General features: G+C 40.4%; 1 protein-coding gene across 2 annotated transcripts in view; it reads right to left on the bottom strand.

Moving 5' to 3' along the window:
* Positions 1 to 19,547, bottom strand: part of znf366 (zinc finger protein 366) — a 76,840-nt gene that overhangs the window by 3,650 nt on the left and 53,643 nt on the right. The window contains exons 3-4 of one of the 2 annotated variants that reach the window (XM_069936818.1): positions 11,754 to 11,945; positions 487 to 661 (exon numbers count right to left, since the gene is read on the bottom strand). In XM_069936818.1, coding sequence (XP_069792919.1) covers positions 487 to 661; positions 11,754 to 11,945 — 367 coding nt within the window. The remainder of the gene's footprint in view (positions 1 to 486; positions 662 to 11,753; positions 11,946 to 19,547) is intronic. The other variant, XM_069936824.1, reaches the window with a different exon arrangement.

Consider the following 19,547-nt stretch of genomic DNA (forward strand, 5'->3'; position numbering starts at 1 on the left):
CAGAACCACGAAGCACAGCTGTGGCATTCATGATCACTGTGATCTTTTATCTTTTAATCCATGGCCTCCTTACAGGCTACAGCATTGATATGACACTTCTTCTCTGCCAGGAGGGATACACAACATCTCAGAAACATCCTATTCCTCAAGAGAAGAGCAAAGTAGGACAAGGATTCATCATATTGCAGTTTTCCCTTGACATGGGTCCATAAAACGATTGCACCAATGTTATATTGAAGGATCCTTGCAATCTCATGGCAACGTTTTCAATCTCCAGCTCATTTGTGCTGATGGACAATGTATCTGGTAATCTGTACTCTATTTCCTGGCTGCAGTAGACTGGATTAGATCTCTGGATTTCTGAGCCAATAATAAAAATGCCTATCTTACAAATGTAGTAAACTAGATCCAATCTTGTTTCTGTTTCACCGATTTTCAATGTTTTTCAAAGAAAGCTCTGTAGATCATTAAAACCTGGGCTCTTACCTTGTGAATCAGGCCCTCCATCCATGACTCCATGCTTAACCTTCATGTGACGAGTAAGGTTTCCTTTCAGAGTAAATTTGCTGGGGCAATAAAGGCATTTAAACGGCTTGCTGTCAGAGTGCAGATGCATGTGGCCCATTAAATTGTGCATTCGATTAAACTCCTTACCACATAGCTGTAAGTTAAAATAATGATAGCATTTTAATGGGATTTATTAATTTCTGAAAAAAGAAATATTCTGCTGAGATATTAAATAATACACGAACAGACCCAGGATTACAGCATGCTCCAAAAATAGTGGATATGGCTTTCATCAGATCGCCAAGTGTTTTGTTACAGGGAACAAGATTGCTGCTTCTATGTCTCAGTACTTTGAACCATTTTAACAGAAGTTTACTGCCAACAGTAAAGTTTTACACCTGCTCCTGGAGCACTGTTGGAGATCTATTTGTTGTCAGATTTTCCAAATTATACGTATGGAAATTTAAATTCTTTGTTAGGGCACTAGCTCCAATTCTGTGATGCATGCTGCTAAAAACATATTTATGAGCAGTGCATTCTAAAATTTAATACAGTATCTCTCTGATGGGAAAGTGCTAAAAATTCTGTTGAAAACCCACTGTCTCAGTACATGTCTGGAAAAGGAATTCTGATTTCTCCATTTTGCTTCACACTATCAAATGTTAAGCACCTGGACATTAGTCTACGTGTCAATCAATCAATCAATCTATTTATTTATGTACATCTCAACTGGGCAATCTATATACCTTTCTTTTATCAAGTCTGTTTATATCATCTTACCATTCTACTTGCTTCTCTTCTGGGCAGAATTCCAGGTACATGTCATGAAATCTTCTGCAGGAATTCCATACCAGGTAATGGGGTGAAGTATTCCTACATCATGATAAGGAACCTAGCTGCTTCAATACTTTGAAAGGAGATTGACGGAGGAAAGGACTGAGATGGACAAACTACCCAACCTCTTCTTCCTCTATAATCACCAAGGAATTATTCTGCAACTTGAGAAGGCACCAAAAAGCTTTTTGACAATGTTTTTGAAAGGAATGATCCAAGTTGTGGACTTGTTTCCCCTATGCTGTGGGCTTTGGGTGAGTGTGGCTAGGCTGAGTGCCAACCATTCATCGTTTGATCACACTTTATGCACTGACTATGTAAAGTTGCAATTTCATTGCCATGTTTGAAATTTGAGCACAAATTCCAAGCTGATACATGAGGGGAGATCTGCATCGTCAGAAACTGTGTGATTTTGATGTGACATTAAACTTACCTTTAAAGAGATCTTTTTTGCCATGAAAAATAGAGGATTACTTGGTAGGAAGGGATTAGTTTTTTTTGGTCAGAATATATAGGTCGGCACAAGATCGAGGGCCAAAAGGCCTGTACTGTGCTGTAATGATCTAAGTTCTATGTTTTAGGCTCCAAAGGTGTGATTTCCTTGGTTAACATTGAGTCTCCCACCCCCACCACCCATTCCCAGAAATTTCATTAAATGAATCGTGATCACAGTGAATTGGGACAAGAAGCAGAAATCAGGACAATCTCAGACCAAGGAGAAAACACACCCTGGAACAAAATTCAATTTATCATTTCCAATAGCTTAAATGCTATAGATCGAGCAACATGGACAACAAATCAATTGAAGGCTCTTTGTCTGCTGTGAGCACCATAGATAAGATACTGTTATGAGATAGAATTGGTTTAGGCCTGCTGCAAGATATAAAAGAGCTGGAGAAATTCAGCAGGCCTTGCTGTTGTCAATTTGGGATGGAGACTTTCATCAGAAACAGGCACATGCCTGAATGAAAAGGTTGGGGGAGGGGGAAAGAGGAAATGAGAAGAAATGAGGGAGGATGGGAAAAGGGGAAGGATACAGGTGGGGGGGAGGGAGCAATAAAGAGAAAGAGGCAGAGTAGAGGGCAAAGGACTAAGAAGGTTAGCCCTCTGTTTGGAGAACAAAAGGAAATGGGTAGGGAGCTGGACAAAATAAGACAGAGACTTAGGGAGAGAGTGATGGCCTGACTGCACAAATAAGAAAGATAGAGGATTATTGTTCGGAGGTAGTGAAAAATTAGATTGTTGTGGAGTAGGTTTACATAGGTTGACACAATATCATGGGCTGAAGGATCTGTGCAGCGTGGAAAGTTCTATGTTCGAAAATGAAATATTATTGCCACGTCATTTTTTTATATATAGCTTGCAACTTGCACTTTTGCAAATTACAGAAAGCCCACGTCAAGATCTCAGTCTCAGCCAGAACTTCAGGAAAAGGCATTTAGTGCACATTATTTTGCTTTTGGCCATTTCATCATAATTGGTGACAGAATTAGCATTGACTGAGGGCAGCCTGTGATTGTAACTCTATCTGGTTGTTGGCATGGCTGGCAGAATTGGCATTTACTGCCTGTCCCAAACCGGTCTTGAGAAGGTGGTGGTGAGCTACCATCTTGGAACTATTGAGTCCCTCTGGTGAAAGTACTTTTACAGTGTTTTTAAATAAGGATTTCCAGGAATTAGACTTGATGGTGATAAAGAAACAGTAAGAGACTTCCAACTTGGAAGAGCAGTTTTGGTAGTGTTCTGATTTGCTTTTTGCTCTACCCTGTGGTAGAGGTCGTGGGTCTGAATCAACCTCAGCAAATAAATGCAGTGCATTTTGTACCCAGTTACATACAAAAGTTAAGGGGAATGAATGCTTAGTGTGGGATGTCAAATAGTAGACTGCTTTATCCCCAACAGTGTTGAGCTTATTGAGAGTTGTTGGAGATGCACTTATCCAGGCAAATGGAGACTAAGAGAAACATGAGAGGCTGCAGACACTGTGACTGTAGTAAAAGCTGGAGGAACTCAGCCGGTCTATGCAATAGGAGACAAAGATATATTGCCAATGTTTTGGGCCTGAGCCCTTCTTCAAGGAAAAATCAGAAAAGGCTAAAGTAGGATATCTCAGAAAGTTTCAGAATTCAAACAATGGGGGAGGAAATCAAATCAACAAAAGGTGTTAATTGGATGTGATAAGGGACTAAGTAGAATTTATTATGTCTTGTGAAAGGAGACAGGAAATGAAGAGATGATGGGGGAAGCAAACCAGGATGAGGGGGTGGTGGTTTAATGAAAGCCAGAGAAGTTGACATTAATGCCATCTGGTTGGAGGGTTCCCAGTCAGAAGGCGAGGTGTTGTCCTCCAATTTATGGGTGGTCTCAATCTGGCAGTAATGAGACCATGGACAGACATGTTGGCAAGGGAATGGGATGGAGAATTGAAATGGGTGACCACAGGGAGATCCATGCTATTGTGGCAGACAGAGATGATGTGCTCAACAAAGTAATCTCCCAGTCTCCATTCAGTCTCTTCGATGTGGAGGAGACCACAGCGGGAGCACTGGGTGCAGTAGATGATCCCTGAAGATTCACAAGGGAAATGTTGCATCACTTGGAAGGACTGTTTGGGGAAGGAGCTGAGGGAGGAGGTGTGTGTGTGTGAGGTATCTCCTGCAGTCACAGGGGACGATAGGTGGGGAGGGAGAAGTGCACAGGGGAGTCACGAAGGGAGCGGTCCCTGCGGAAGGTGGAGAGGGGAGGAGAGGAGAACATGTGTCTAGTTGAGAGATCACGTAGTAGATGGTGGAAATAGCTGAGGAGAATGTGTTGAATGCTGAGGCTGGTGGAGTGGTAGGTGAAGACAAGAGAAATCTTGACCTTGTTGTGCGAGGAAGTGGAGCGGGTCAGGGCAGATATGTGGATTATGGAGGATGTGCAGGTGAGTGCTGAGTTGATGGTGATAGAGGGAAAGTCACATTGTTTGAAGAAGGAGGACATTTCTGATGAGCTGGCATGGAAGACCTCATCCTGGATGCAGATGCGACAGAGACAGAGGAGTTGAGAGAATGGAATGGAATTCTTACAGGGGACAGGGTGGGAAGAGGTGTAGTTGAGATAGCTGTGGGAGTTGTGGGTTTACTGAAGATGACTAATTCCATCAACACCCTGACAGATAATCTTACAGATAACCTTAAAGTTATGGGAAATCTGGAGGTGAGGTAATTTCTGCAGGACACCCAACTTTTCACTATTCATAGAGAAGGAAACTACATGTGTCTTATTAAGGAATGGCATGTCTTGTTGGCCATAATCTTGGACACTTATGTGCATTTGTAAAGTCTTGGTGAAATTCACAAATAACTCAGTAAATGTAAATACCAATGGTTCAAGAACCATTTTCATAATCTACAGTCAGTTATAAGGTTTCAATCTGTTTGTCTTTACATGTTCATGGAAACAGGTAGTCACCACACCATTAAATATAGCCTTGAATCTCAACTTTAAATTCTCTGGGAGTAGGAGATTATGGAACAATGTTGCTGTTAACATTATGAATTATTTTGGAGAGATTTCCGAGTTCTCAGAGAGAGGGAACAAGTCTGTAAACTGTCCAAAAGGACCGTGAGAAAACAGGAAGTTTTAAGGAGTACAAGAGAAAGCGAGATGAAATCTATTTGCAGAAAGTTCCCTGGGGACCTGAAACTATTGTTAAGCAGGCAGTCAGTGCAGCGATATCCTTCCTTCTGCTGAAGAGGAGCCTTTTGCCAAAAGGCATTTATCTGGTCATTATTTTAACCCTCTGCTAGCCAAGATCAGGCACAGATATTAGTTTTTAAGATAGATTTTTATTTATTATGTCCTAACAATACGTTAAGTAATTATAGTCTTCCAGATTTTATTAACCCTTTATGATTTAGAATTTATAAAATAAACATGCATCATTAAGTTTTGTCGCTTTTCCAATGTTGAATAATTATTGGGGTAATGAAAAAAGATGTGTACCACAGTAGATCAGCACAACTTTGTGGAGTACCTGTACTAAAGATCTAAAGATATGTTTAACTTTCCCTATTAGTTTTTGGTCATTAATTTCCAATGTGATTTAATACTATGTAAGTCACAGATTTGCATTACCAACATCTTCAGACATATTTTTATGGATTTTGTATTCAGAAAGCAGTTGAAAAGGACTCTCACTGTATTTTTGGGAAACATGAGTTTTTTTTTCATGCGGACACCTAAATTTTACTATCATGTTTTGGAGTTCAGTTTCAAAATAAAAATGCTATTTGGAATTTGGGTATAAATACTGGGATGGATTTATATCAGAATAAGGTGGAATGTTATTTCACCCCATAATGATACTGGTTGGATCTGTAGTTGAAGAAAGGAGTTCAAGTTCAAGTTTATTTCTCATCCAATTGCACCAGTGCAACCTGATGAAACAGCGCTCTCTGCTCCATGGTGCAGAACAATCCAAAACAGTAAGATCGCTGGAGAAGAAAATGGATGACCTGAGGCTGCATCTGAATCAGAGAGAACTGCAGGGTTGCTGTGCTCTGGTGATTACAGAAACATGGCTCCAGGACATCATTCCAGACTAAGCGATCCAGCTGAATGGCCTTATCTCCTTCGGGGCAGAGACACTGCTATTTCTGGCAAGACTCGAGGAGAGGGTAGGGGGTGGTCCGGTGCATTTACATCAACGAGAACTGGTGCACCAATGTCTCTGTTGTGAAGACCTTCTATTCAGCAGAGATAGAGGACCTCCTGGTGAAATGCAGACCCTTCTACCTGCCCAGGGAATTCTCAGCCAAGTTGATTGCCACAGTCTACGTTCTGCCTTCAGCTAACAAAGGTGAAGCCTTGAAGGAGCTTTATGGTGCCATCTGCTGCTACTGACTTCCCACCCTGATGGTGACGTGATTGCTGCTGGTGGCTTTAATCATGCCAACCTGAAAATGGTATTACCACGGATTCAAAACCATGTGAACTTTGCCAGCATATAAGAAAAACACCCTGGTTCGGTGTACCTGGTGCGTAAAAGGCTGCACCTCGCCCTCATCTTGGTTACTTGGATCACATATTGGTCATGCCAACTGCTGGCAAAGTAAACTTGGTCAGTTTACAGGAGATCAGGATGTGATTGTGGGGAGGCCATAGCGGTGCTGCAAGATTGCTTTGAGACCACGGACTGGAGCTGTTTCAGGGAGGCGCCCTCCTACAACAGTCATGTAAACATCGAGGAGTACATGAGCACAGTGACTAGCTACATCAGGAAATGCATTGAGGATGTCACCAAGATCAAATACATCACAACCAGGGCTAACCAGAAACCAGGGTTGGATGCAGAGGTCCAAGCCCTTCTCAGTGATGCTCTTCAGTACAGGGGATAGGATGGTACTAAGATCAGCCAGGGCTGAACTCTCCCATGCAATCCGGAAGGCAAAGCGCAGAAGATCCACAGCAGACAGCTGAACAACATCAGTGATATGAGATGCATGTGGCAAGGGATCAAGTCTATTACAGATCACAAGTCAACCTTACGAATTAAGGACAATGGCACCTCCCTTCTGGACAGACTGAACACCTTCTATGCACTGTTTGATAAGAAGAACAGGATGATGCCAAAGAAAGCTCCATATCCCCCTGATGAAGGCCCCCCCCCCCCACCAGTGTCATCAAGTTTGCAGATGATGCAATAGTAGTTGGGCCTCATCAGCAATAATGATGAGTCACACTACAGAGAAGAGGTCGAAAATCTTGTGAAATGGTGCAACCTAAGACTCAGTGTGGACCAGACGAAGGCGATGATCATGGACTTCAGGAGGTCCAGAAGTGACCACTCTCCACTACACATAGTAACAACTCTTTTGTAGAGAGAGTGGAGAGCACCAAGTTCCTTGGAGTTTATTTGACTAGTGACCTATCATAGACATTCAACATCTCCTCACTTTTCAGGAAGCAGCAACAATGACTGCACTTCCTGAGATGACTGAAGCAGGCAAGGCCACCATTATGTCAACCTTCTACAGAGCTCTATCGACAGTATCCTGGCCAGCTACATCGCAGTGTGGTACAGTACAGACGCTGCAGAGAAATTGATCGGAGGTCATCTACAGGACCATAAGAGTGACAGAGAGGATCACTGGAGTCTCCCTCTACCAAGATCATTGTTTGAAGAGGGTTCACAAAATAATTGAGAACCCCTTCCACCCAGCACACAGCATCTTTCAGCTGTTCCCATCGGTAAAGAGATACAGGAGGATCAGAGCCAGCACCACCAGGCAACGAGAATGCTGAATGACCAAAGGAACTGCTCACACTGAACATCCGAGACTCTCATTTATACAAAGCAGTTCTATCTATCTATTTATTTATTTATTTTTATCGCTTAAAATACTTGTCCTGCATGTGTTTTATATATCTGTGTGTGTATTATATCTGGTTGTGTGTCTGCATGTTTTTGCACTGAGGATCAGAGAATGCTGTTTCATCAGGTTGACAAAACATAACACATATACAGACAAATTATACATATACACAGTGCATATGTACATATTTTTAAATAAAATTATTCATAAATAGCAGAGACTGTTTGAGCAATCATTCAACAATCTCACTGTCATGGGAAGAAACTGTTCCTCAGCCTGGCAGTTCATGCTTTGATACTTCTGCATCTTTTTCCTGACAGGAGTAGTTGGAAGAAGCTGCGTGCAGAAGGTAGGGGTCTTCCTGATTATGCAAGCCTTCTTTAATCCCGGTAAATCTCCTCAGTGAAGGGGAGGGAGATCGCAATGATTTCTCTTCTGTTTTTATGGACCCTTAACTATATGGTCCAGCAACCGTACCACACTGTGAGGCAGCCAGCCAGGACTCTCTTGATTGAGCTCCTGTAAAAAGTATAGAAAGTTGAAAGTTGATAGAATGGTGGCCAGTAGCCTTGTCCATCTCAGCCTTCTAAGGAAGTACAGTCACTGTTGCACCTTCCTGACAAGTGAAGAGATGTTGTGCATCAAGGATAGGTCACTTCTTAAGTGAACTCCAAGGAACATGGTGTTCTCTACTCTCTTCTCCACCGAAGAAGTAGAGTGAAGAGTGTGGTCATCCCTAGTCCTCCTGAAGTCCACAGTCATCTCATTTGTCTTGTCCATGTTGAGACTTGCGTCGTTATTCTCACGCTGCTTCACAATATTTTCCACATCTTCTCTGTATTTCGACTCATCGTTGTTGCTAATGAGGCCAACTAACTGTCATATCTTCTGTAACCTTGATTCTATTGGTTCTGGATCTGGCATTTAAGTCATGGGTCAGCAGTGTGAACAGGAACAGACTGAGCACACAGCCCTGAAGTGCTCCAGTGCTCAACATGATGGTGCTCGATGTTCTGCTGCTGGGTAACCTGGACAAACTGTTGTCTTTCCATTAGGGAGTCCACATCCAGTTACAGAGAGAGATTTTGATTCCCATTGAGGAGGACACCTTCTCCAACTGCCTCGGGGGTATGATTGTATTGAAAACCAAGCTGAAGTCAATGAACAGCAGCCTGGCATAGGAGATGTAATTCTCCAGGTGGGCCAGGATGGAGTGGAGGGACAAGGCTTTGGGAAATTGATAAGTTACCACATGTGATGTCATGTGTGTATTCTGACAATAAATCTGAAATCTGTCTTTTCCTAAGTGAACTTACTTCAGTGTGTCTGTTTATTTTTCACTATCCAACTAGTATTGCATTGCTTGCCCTCATTATTTATATTGAAGCTCTTTTAAATTGTGGCCTATTTAATATCCTTAGGGCAGCTCTGGATATTTTGTACTCTTCTGTTGTAAATATTTATAATTCAATAAAACATTTTTGTGTACAAAAACCCTTCTGTGAAGGTGAGATTTGAGAGAATGACTTGCTTAATTCATTTATACAGAAATGAGATGAATGAAATAAGGTTTTGCAATTAAATCTTGGATAGTTCCACTTTTCAAAAGTTTGTGGAAAGGTGTCCTACAAAAGATATGAAAGAAAGTTTTTTTTAAAATTCTATCTGCCGTAAATTACGTTCTTCTGAACCTAGCTGATACCTCAAGTTTGGCAGATGTGAATGTCATTCAAAACAAATGATATGTATCTCCTGTTTTAAATGCTTCATGCCATCAGATAGTCTGGGTTACCAGATAATCTCCCCATTTTAGAAAACATTTCTATTTTTAGAAAATGTATTTATAATCTGTTATGTGTTTAGTTACAAAATGGCATGTTATATTTTATATGAATGGCTGAATGAGCATGTTTAATATTGATAATATAATTTTACATTTCAAGTGACTGTGAACTATATGAACATACACATTTAAGATATTAGAATAGTGTTACTTATTGTCTCAATGAAATTTTGTCTCACCACTAGAATTCAAATAACTTATATCAAGACAACTGGACCCTATAGAAGTGCTTCTCTAGATCCTACAAGACCTTTTTAAATCTTCCCACTCAGAATCTATAACAACTGTTCCCACATTTCTTTCCATTCTGACTAGGAAGTAGACAGGGATAAAATACCACTCATCCAATTTATACAAGAATAGGTGAGCATTCAAATCACTTCACCACTCTCTTCTGCCCACTCTCCTAGAATTGATCTCAAGCTCCTTGTTCAACAGAATTAATTTGTTTTTAACTTGAGCATGTTGCCCCTTTTTTAAAATCTCTCTCTTGTATGCTATTTACAAACTTTGTCTACATTTGACACCTTCTCAAAATAAGGGACTGAAATCAGAAGCTCAGTAGATTGGAGAATCAGACCTCGACATTTTGTAGCACTTCAGCTAAGACCACAAGACATAGGAGCAGAATTAGACCATTTAGTGCATCAAGTCTGGTCAGCTATTCAAATCATAGTTGATGTACTGGTCTGCTCCACAGGGAATTATTGCAGATCAATGAGTCATATGGCCTCTTGGTATTTTATAATAATGATATGATTCTATAAAAAGAATTGAACATTTCAATTTTTTTCTAAATTTTAATTATTTTGGTATCTTATCTTTTACTGCCTCATTTTATGTACCAGCCTATCACTGTATGACATTTTGTGAAGTCTGTTTAACAGTAAATCTGTTTAATAATATTATTTATCCCATGGCATTATAACTTCTGACTACTTTCATCTTATCACATTTTTGTGCTATTGGACTTCATGCAACATGTTTGGAAAAAATATTGTCTGCAATTTGGTGACTTAATAGAGGTTGTAAAGGTTTTGTTACCAAATCCAAGACCAAGCTTCTGAGGGAAGTAGGAATTACAGGGCAGGCCCCCACAAAGGCAATTAAATCCCTCTCTGACTCAGCTGAGCGAGGAGGCTCTGGCTGAAAAGGATGGATCCATTTGGACTCCAAATCACCACTAGAAGAAATGGATATGGGACATACACAGGTCTGATCAGCCTGTGGTGGGCCTGCCTTGGCTGAGGGTGTCTTGTGTTTAAAAGGCCAAAATTCCCAATGACACCAGGGAATACAACTGAAGATGCGTCTGATACCAGATAATATTCCCTGGTGGTCATCCTCCATTATTATAATTGAGGCAACTGACCATACTAACTCTATGAGAGAGGATCAATCTAACCAATACTGAAACATCAGGGATTGTAACATCCAGTTCTATAAATCGACCAGAGAAGCATGTATAAGGTAGACTGTCAGCACCAGAGAGGGAGGTTTAGGGGAGATATTAGGGGTAAGTTTTTTACACAGAGAGTTGTTGGTGCCAGAGGTGGTTATGGAGGCTGGAAGAATTTGAGAATTTAAGAGACTCTGAGACAGGCACAGGGCTTGTACTGTGGTGTAATGTCCTATGTCCAACGAAATTTGATGATATGACTTGTATGGGCAACCTGACACACGCAAACTGTAGTACTATAGCGCCAGTGATTGGGACCAGGGTTTGAATTCCGCGCTGTCTGTCAGGAGTTGTACGTTCTCCTCCTTTCTGCATGGGTTTTCCCCGGGGGCTCTGGTTTCCTCACACTATTCAAAAAACATACCGGCATTGTAGGTTAATTGGGTATAAATTGGAAGGCATGGATTCGTGGGCTGAAATGGCCTGTTACCGTCCTGTATGCCTAAATTTTTTTTTTTAATTAGTTTCACTTCACTGCATCTGAATAGTTACAACCAAAGCATCAGTGAGAGGACGAGGTTATTTGTTCAGCTGCACAACTGATCAACACAAACAGAAAATGGTGGAAACACTCAGGTGGACAGGCAGCATCTTTGGAAAGAGGAACAGGGCTAACGTTTCAGATCTGAAGAATCTCAGACCTAAAAAGTTAACTGATTATTTGATCTGTTGAGTGTTTCAAGTATCTTCTGTTTCTATTTTAGATTTGCAGCATCTACATTTTAAAAAGTTTTCTTTAATCAACACAAACCTTGCATTTAAATGGTTTGATGTCAGAGTGTACAATCATATGGGCCTTCAATGTTTGTTTCTGCACAAAGCTTTTGAAGCAAAGATGACACTGATAGGCTCGGATGTTGGTGTGAATAAGGACATGCCTCTTCATGTTGGCCAGCAGAGTAAATTCACGTCCACAGATCCCACATTTATGTTCCTTCACGCCCTGAAACAAGATACAAAAAAGAGGAAACATTTTACAACAGGAATTCCCCATATGCATCTGATTTTGTGTTTTCAAATCTGTCAATATGGTGTAATTTTTCAGCCTCTTGAACTCTCAGTTTGAAATCTAGGCCACAAAAAATGAGAAGTTGATATAACAAATGCTTCTGTTTTCACTTCTTTTTGGCTTTCTATTTTCCTTTTCAAAATGCACTAACTTGTGCCCCAGTGCTGTTCCTTGGATATTTACCCACATTGCCCCCAAATGGTTATTCTTTTACATGAGCCTAGAAAGAAGGCCTGATATTGTGTTGTGTCCCAGGATGTTATGTAACTGCCAGGATGTAGGGACGGCTTGAAAAGTATGGAGTTCATATCTGCTTGGATTAAGACAGAGAATACTAAATGGGAAATTCTGTGTGTGGGTAAAGGATAGGTCCAATCTTCTGGAATTTTTATGTCAAGAAGTCAAATATGCACCAGCTTCTGTGCTTTTCCAAGGAATACTCTCCAGACTGCACCTTATAGCCCCCACATCTGCTGCAAACAGGCACATATTCCATTATAAGCTTTTCAGGCATCCCAAATCCACCGTCAGCCAAAGTCTCGTGCCATCAACCCCATTGTTGATTTTACTCAAGCTTCACTCTACAGACATGAATGCAAAGCCTTCACTGACTCTTTCGTGTAATTGACAAGTGGAATGCTATGCCCACACCTGCCCTCTCGTAACGTAAAAGATTTCAGAGCACTATCTTAAAACCAACAGGAATACAGATGTACCCATCAATATTAATAGATTATCTAGCCATAAATATAGCTGAAAAAGCTGGAAGCTATCAACAAGTCTGGCAGCGTCCACAGAAAAAGAACTCAGGCTAATATTTCAAGTCAAAATCCCTTTGTAAAAAATGATTATAAATCTCTTTATGGTTCTGCAACCATATTGTGATACTCAGAAGGTCACATAGCACATTTGCACCCACCTCAGCATCTGTATACTTGCTTGTTTAACTCCTCTTTGATATTCCAGCCTCTCCCACCATTAAACCACCAGCCCAAACTTGCTAAATGATTTTGATTCTTCAGAGACGGTCAGCAGGAAGTTCACTTAGCAATGAAAAACCGATCTCTGGTTTTTCATCTCCTGAACCTTCAGTATCCACATCAAACTAATGGAATTACCAGAGCATTCATACCACTCGTTTAATATTGGTCCAAAGTGGTCTCAAATTCTTAACATTAAGATCACTATCTGTAAAAAGTAAAATTATGCAATAAGATTACAACTGATCCTACATTTGGAAAAATAGGAGCCTAAGTAGGTTATTCAGCCCTTTGACCTGCTCTGCCACTCAGTATGATCTTAGCTGAGTCCCTTTTTTCAGTACCATGTATCACTTACCACTCACTCCTCAGGTTTATTGAAGATTTTGTGCCAGGAAATCTATCTTTCTCCTTCTCAATATATTCAGTAATTTGTCTTTCAACTGCCTTTTGCTGTAGAGAATTTTTTGGGCTCACCAACCCTCTGGGTGAAAAATCTTTCATCTCAATCTCAAATACCTTACCTTGTAACTCAAAACTGATTCCAGACAACACACCCTGGAAACACTCTTCCTGCACCAAATCCTGCCAAAATTTTGTAGATGGTAATGCAGATTCTAGTGACTACATGCCTAGTCTGCACAATCTATCCTTTTTTTTAAATTTAGACATACGGAACGGTAACAGGCCCTTCCAGCCACAAGCCCATGCCACCCAAATACTGCAATAGACGGAAGACCAGCAGTACCCTGCTCATCACCATCTTCCACCCTTTTATTTTTACTCTGTTTCCTATGCACGAACCAGTTTTCAATCCCTGCAAATATATTGCCTCAAATTCTCGGTGCCGTATCTTTTCAACAACTGATTTGGAATTTGATTCAAAACCAAATACTGGCATAGTTGTCTAACAACTGTCATTAACTGGTTGTCCCTTATCTAAAGCCTTTGATAATTGCTAGGTATCTGTTATCACATTCATGGTAATTCTCTAGCTTTTTTCCAATGATTGATGATAAGTCAACCATTTGTCTCTCTTCCTCCTTTTGTATATAGCGGGATTGCTCATTCTACAGGAACTTACCCATTGTCTATAAATTTTAGAAGACAATAACCAATCCACCCATTATTTCCATAACTGAAGGGATCAAGTGCATTGAGGATTGTTATGAACAAGGACAATTTATGACATTTGAACAGCTAAAAAATAGATATGATTTGTCAAATAGAACTTTCTTCTGCTATCTTCAATTAAGATCATTTTGAAGAGAGAGTTTAGGACCAGCCATGATCCTGCCAATATGCAGTGACGTGTAGGCTCTTCTTCCAAAGGGGATCACAAGTAAATTTATATCGAAGATGTAATTCCTATTGCAGAAGCGATAGCCCGAAACTGGACTTGCACATAGAGGGAAAGGTGGGAGACGGACTTGGGGAAAAGGATTCAAGAACAATATTAGTCAAAATTGTGCTCTGATAATATGACATCATTTATTAATGTCAGATGTGAATTGATCCAATACAATTTTATGCACCAATTATACCTTACACCGCAAAAATTACATGGTTTAAAATCTGAAATTCCAGACTCGTGTTTTAGGTGTGGTATAGAGGTTGGAACATTTATGCATTCAACCTGGCTATGTGTGAAAGTAAGATCCTTTTGGTATGACTTGGCAGAAATTTTGATGTGGATTTTCCTTTGGAACCAGAACTGTATTTGTTGAGCAATCTTATGGATATTGGCAAAAAATTATCAAAATATCAAATACAGTTCGTGAGGATTGCACTAGCGGTAGCCAGGAAATGTATCGCTGTTACATGGAAGTCCAACTTATTACTTACTGGAATATGGAAATGCAAAGTTGTGCCCCCATGGAAAAGATAATTTATAATCTTAGAAAGAAATATGGCGTATTTGTTAAAATATACGGCAATCTTATTTGAATCATACTGACTTATGGATATAATTACCATATATTTTGGTGTATAAGTTGACCCGTGAAACCCAAAACAAACCTCAAAATATGGGGGTTGACTTATACACTGGATATACTTTTGAGACCCTAAATTCAGCTCAAAATCCAATTCACACTGATCCAGTGTATAAGTCGACCCTTGAAAAACAAATTGTGTATGTCGACCCTTGAAAACCAAAAAAACCCAACTGTGACAGATTTTCATTGAGATTTTTATTGAAAACACAACACAATTATCCCCCTTCAAAATCATTATCATTGTCTGAAATCCACAACATATTTAGAACCCTTCAAAATCCCTCTCGCTATCATCGTCTGGTCCAAAGATGGTGGCAAGCACATCCATACTCTCACTGTTTAAACAGTGATCACATGGGTCCCATCTGTATCAGTGTGCAGTTTTGGGCCCCCTATCTTAGAAAGGATGTGATGTAGTTGGAGAGGGTACAGAGGAGATTTACTGGGATGATTCCCGGAATGCAAGGACTAGCTGTAAGACGACCGTTTGGCAACTCTTGGGTTGTATTCATTGGAGTATAGGAGAGGAGATCTCATAGAGGCTTTTTGGATTTTGAAAGGTTTAGATAGGGTAGATGCAGGTAAGATGTTTCCCTTGGTGGGTGAATCGAGGACAAGGGGGTCATAGACTGAAAATTAGAGGTTATCCATATAAAACAGAGATTAGGAAGAACTTCTTTAGCCAGAGGCCGTGAATCTGTGGAACTTGCTGCCGCATATTGCAGTGGAAACCAGATCACTGGGGTATTTAAACAAGAAATAGACAAGTATCTCATTAGTGAGGGCATCAAGGGATATGGGGAAAAAGCCGGAAATTAGAACTAGTGTAGAGTAGCTTAGTGTAGTTTTACGGAACAGACTCGATGGGCCTAGTGGCCTGATTCTGTTCCTTTGTCTTGTGAATCTTATGAATGAGGTGGTTTCAGCTTCGTCATCAGTGCCCCACAATAAATCATCTTCCTTGCTATCAATTGCACAAAAACCTCACTTTTTAAATGATTTTATAATAGTCTCTAATTTTGTCACATGCCTTGAGCACGAAGTGATGCAGCACACATTCCCCGACATTTTAAAGCGACTTTCTGAACTCAATATCCAGTATTCCATTCCTTGCACACATGATCTTTTTAAGGCTTGTTCAAGCAGACATCGAGAGGTTGCAATATAGATATCAAACCACCCGGGATAACCGCCATGTGAGTATTATATAGTGCTAATCTACTTTTAGTGTTCCCAGTTAAGTGGCTACGAAACATATCCCAGACTTGCAAACTCCATTCTTTGTGTAATCTACCTGGCCGTCTGTTCCACATATTGTTTATGCATAGTTTTACACCATTTTCATCCATCCATCCTTTTTCATGAATATGTACAAAAATACCTGTAGGAAATTTCATTTTCGGTTTAATTTTGCGTTTGAAGATCACCAGGAGTCTTAACTTTGTCCTGTCAGCCATGCATAATAACACCACAGTAAACCTGGTCCTTTTGGCCTGTACTTCTGGTTTGCACAGTTTTAACACCTTTCCATTCCACTGTTCTATTGCCTATCATGTCGAAATTCATGGGGGTTTTCAATATTTGCCAATGCAAACTGGTGTTTCTGCCGGTTCTGTATAATAAACTGGTGAAAACTTACAAGATTTTTTGGAAGTTTCTGTGGAGTTTTTGTGTTTTGGTGTAATACCAGATTTTTCCGGTTCATGATATGATTGGACCAGCCGACTGTGGCCTCAAAATCATCACTGAGGTCTGGGTGTGACTTTGCCCACTGCAGTGCAAATGTTCTTATTTTATTTCAGGTGACTGAGGCAATCTTGCCTCTGTTCACGTACCCATTCTACAATGTGATTTTCCAACTCTGGCCAATGAGTGATTCCTTTTCTCAACAAACATTGGATTTTTGGTATTTTTCTTAAAATCTCTTCTTTCTTCCTCCAACCTCTCATGAATATTAGATTTTCTCGCAGCGCACCACAGTTGTTAGTTTTCTTGGCCATATCTATCACTTTCAACTTAATGCTTGCTTCATATTTTCGTCGCATGCTGCATTGCATCGATGGACCCTCCATGATAACAATCACCTCCAGCCAAGCCCAGCAGATCAATCCATGTGATCTATGGGTTGGGGGGGGTCAATGTATATGCTGGTCAACAGCCCATCTCAGGCATCGTGAGTTTTGGGGGGTCAACTTGTATGCCGATCAACAGGGCACTTCAGGCAGCCAGAAAATGAGGTCAACTTGTACGCTGGATATACCATAAACTCCTTAAAATGAGGCTGTAAAAGGGGAGGTGGGGTTGACTTATACACCGAAATATATGGTAACTTCCCCAAAAAGGTTTAAATAAAGTTAATAGCATTGAGTTCCTGAAGATGAAGATATGGACTAATTTCATAAAGCCAGCTCAAACACCCTTTCTTTTCATTCAACTCTTTGTTCATTGACATGTATAGAAAGTTATTTGTGTCAAGCTGTCAAGTTTTCTTTTCCATTACATCCTTTCATACCTTGATGTAAAAAATCTATCAATCTTAGTCTTAAATCTACACAATGCAGATCTACACAATTCCTAGATCTTTCTGCTCCACTGCTTTCTTCAGTGTCATGCAAAGCAAAATCACAGCTGATATAAGAAAGAAAGTTTCCCTCAGCCTTTTTGCATGCCTTGCTGAGAAGTTGCGCTGATGTGCCATCACCAAGCTCTCTGGAAAGGCCCCCAATGGCAAGAGAACCAGCCACTCATAAATTTCTACTCATCCCACCCACCAAATTTTAAATTTAAATTATAACAGGTCCTTCCAGCCCACGTGCCCGTGCACGCAAATAATCCAATTAATCTACAACCCCCATAGATTTTGAAGTGTGGAAGGAAGCTGGAGCTCCCACACAGACACTGGCTGAACGTACAAACTCCTCACAGACAGCGGCAAATTCGAACCCGGGTCACTAGCTTGGTAAAGACATTACGCTAACCGCTACACTAACCGTGCTGTTCTAAAATTGCTAAAAGAAATACTTTGACAGCCGAAAAATTGTTTTGTGCTGCCTGAATTCATTTTGTAGGGGTGACACTGAACTCCCTATTGCTCGCCACTCTAATTTTCCATACAACTCTAATTTTTCTGTGGCCTCTTATGCCATCACAAGAGTTCAAATACAGGCATAAGGAACAGCACCTCATCTGTCTGTGCACATTGTAGACTTGTAGATTTAATATTGAATTCTACCACCTCATGTAACTTTATTATTTCTGATAATGATTTTTTTTCTCATTCGGGGAATGGAAGATTGCCCAGCCTGACATGATTTTTTTCAGCTCCCTTTTTTTTCTTTCTATGGTTATTTGAAGATGTCTCAAATCAATCTGCATTTTCCTGCATATCCTGAAAAATTATTGAGCATCCACAACCCTACATGATAGGGAATTCCAAAGAATCTCAATCCTGATTTTAGAAATTTCTCCTCATCTTTGCTGTAAGAGGCCAATCGCAAGACTATGTCTCCAACCGATTCTAAATTATCCACCAGGGAAAACAACATCTCTGTGTCTACTTTATAAATCCTTTATAGAATGAGCTATACAAATATAGAAAGTATGAGCAAGAGTAGGCCATTCAGCCCTAAGGGCCTGGCTTCACCACAATGAGAGTTGATCATCCACTTCCATATCTGTTCAGCATATCTTTTGATCCCATTAATAATAGGAAGTCTACCTACCCTCTTCGTCAAGAGATTTACTGTCTTGGTCTCTACTGTCTTCAATAGCAGCGAATTTCGTGGTTCCATTTTCTCTGGTGACAGAAATGTCTTGGTTTTATCTGCAAACTCTAAGGCTGTGATCTATGCTTCCAAATTCTCCAGCCATTGGAAGCATTCTCACTGCATCTTGTTTGTCTAATCAGAGTTTTATAGGGGTTAGTGATACCCTTCTCATGTGTCTAAGCTCTAGTGAGTATTGGCCAGTCCTGCCAAATCCCTCTTTGTTGTAAAATCCCTGAAATCAATTTGAATCCATGCTGCATTGCCAACAAGAGAAGCTTATTCTTCCTTAAATATGAAGACAGAAGCTACACAGAATGCGACAGATGTGGCTTTACCAAAACAAGATTTTCCTATGCTTATACAATATGTCAATATGTCATTTTCTTTCCCAAATGTTTGCTGTACTAGAAATTCCTGAGCCAGCACACGAAGATCTCTGGGCAGAGTAGCATTTCTAGAGTTTTTCTCCATTTAAGGAAAGTTTTTTGTTTCTATTCCTCATCTAAACCTCTGGAGCATAAATCAAATGATCATATAATCATAGAACAATTACAGCATAGAAACAGGCCAATTTGGCCCTTCTAGTCCACACTGATCCAAGTACCCTCCTCTAATCCCACTTACCAGCACTCTGCCCATATCCCTCCATCCCCTTCCCATCCATATACTTATCCAACTCTTTCTGAAATGATGAAATTGACCCTGCCTCCACCACCTTTCCCGGAAGCCCATTCCACTCAGTAACCACTCTCTGAGTAAAGAAGTTTCCCCTCATGTTACTCCTAAACCTTT

This window comes from Narcine bancroftii, chromosome 1 (assembly GCF_036971445.1).
Source record: "Narcine bancroftii isolate sNarBan1 chromosome 1, sNarBan1.hap1, whole genome shotgun sequence".
Taxonomy (NCBI): domain Eukaryota; kingdom Metazoa; phylum Chordata; class Chondrichthyes; order Torpediniformes; family Narcinidae; genus Narcine; species Narcine bancroftii.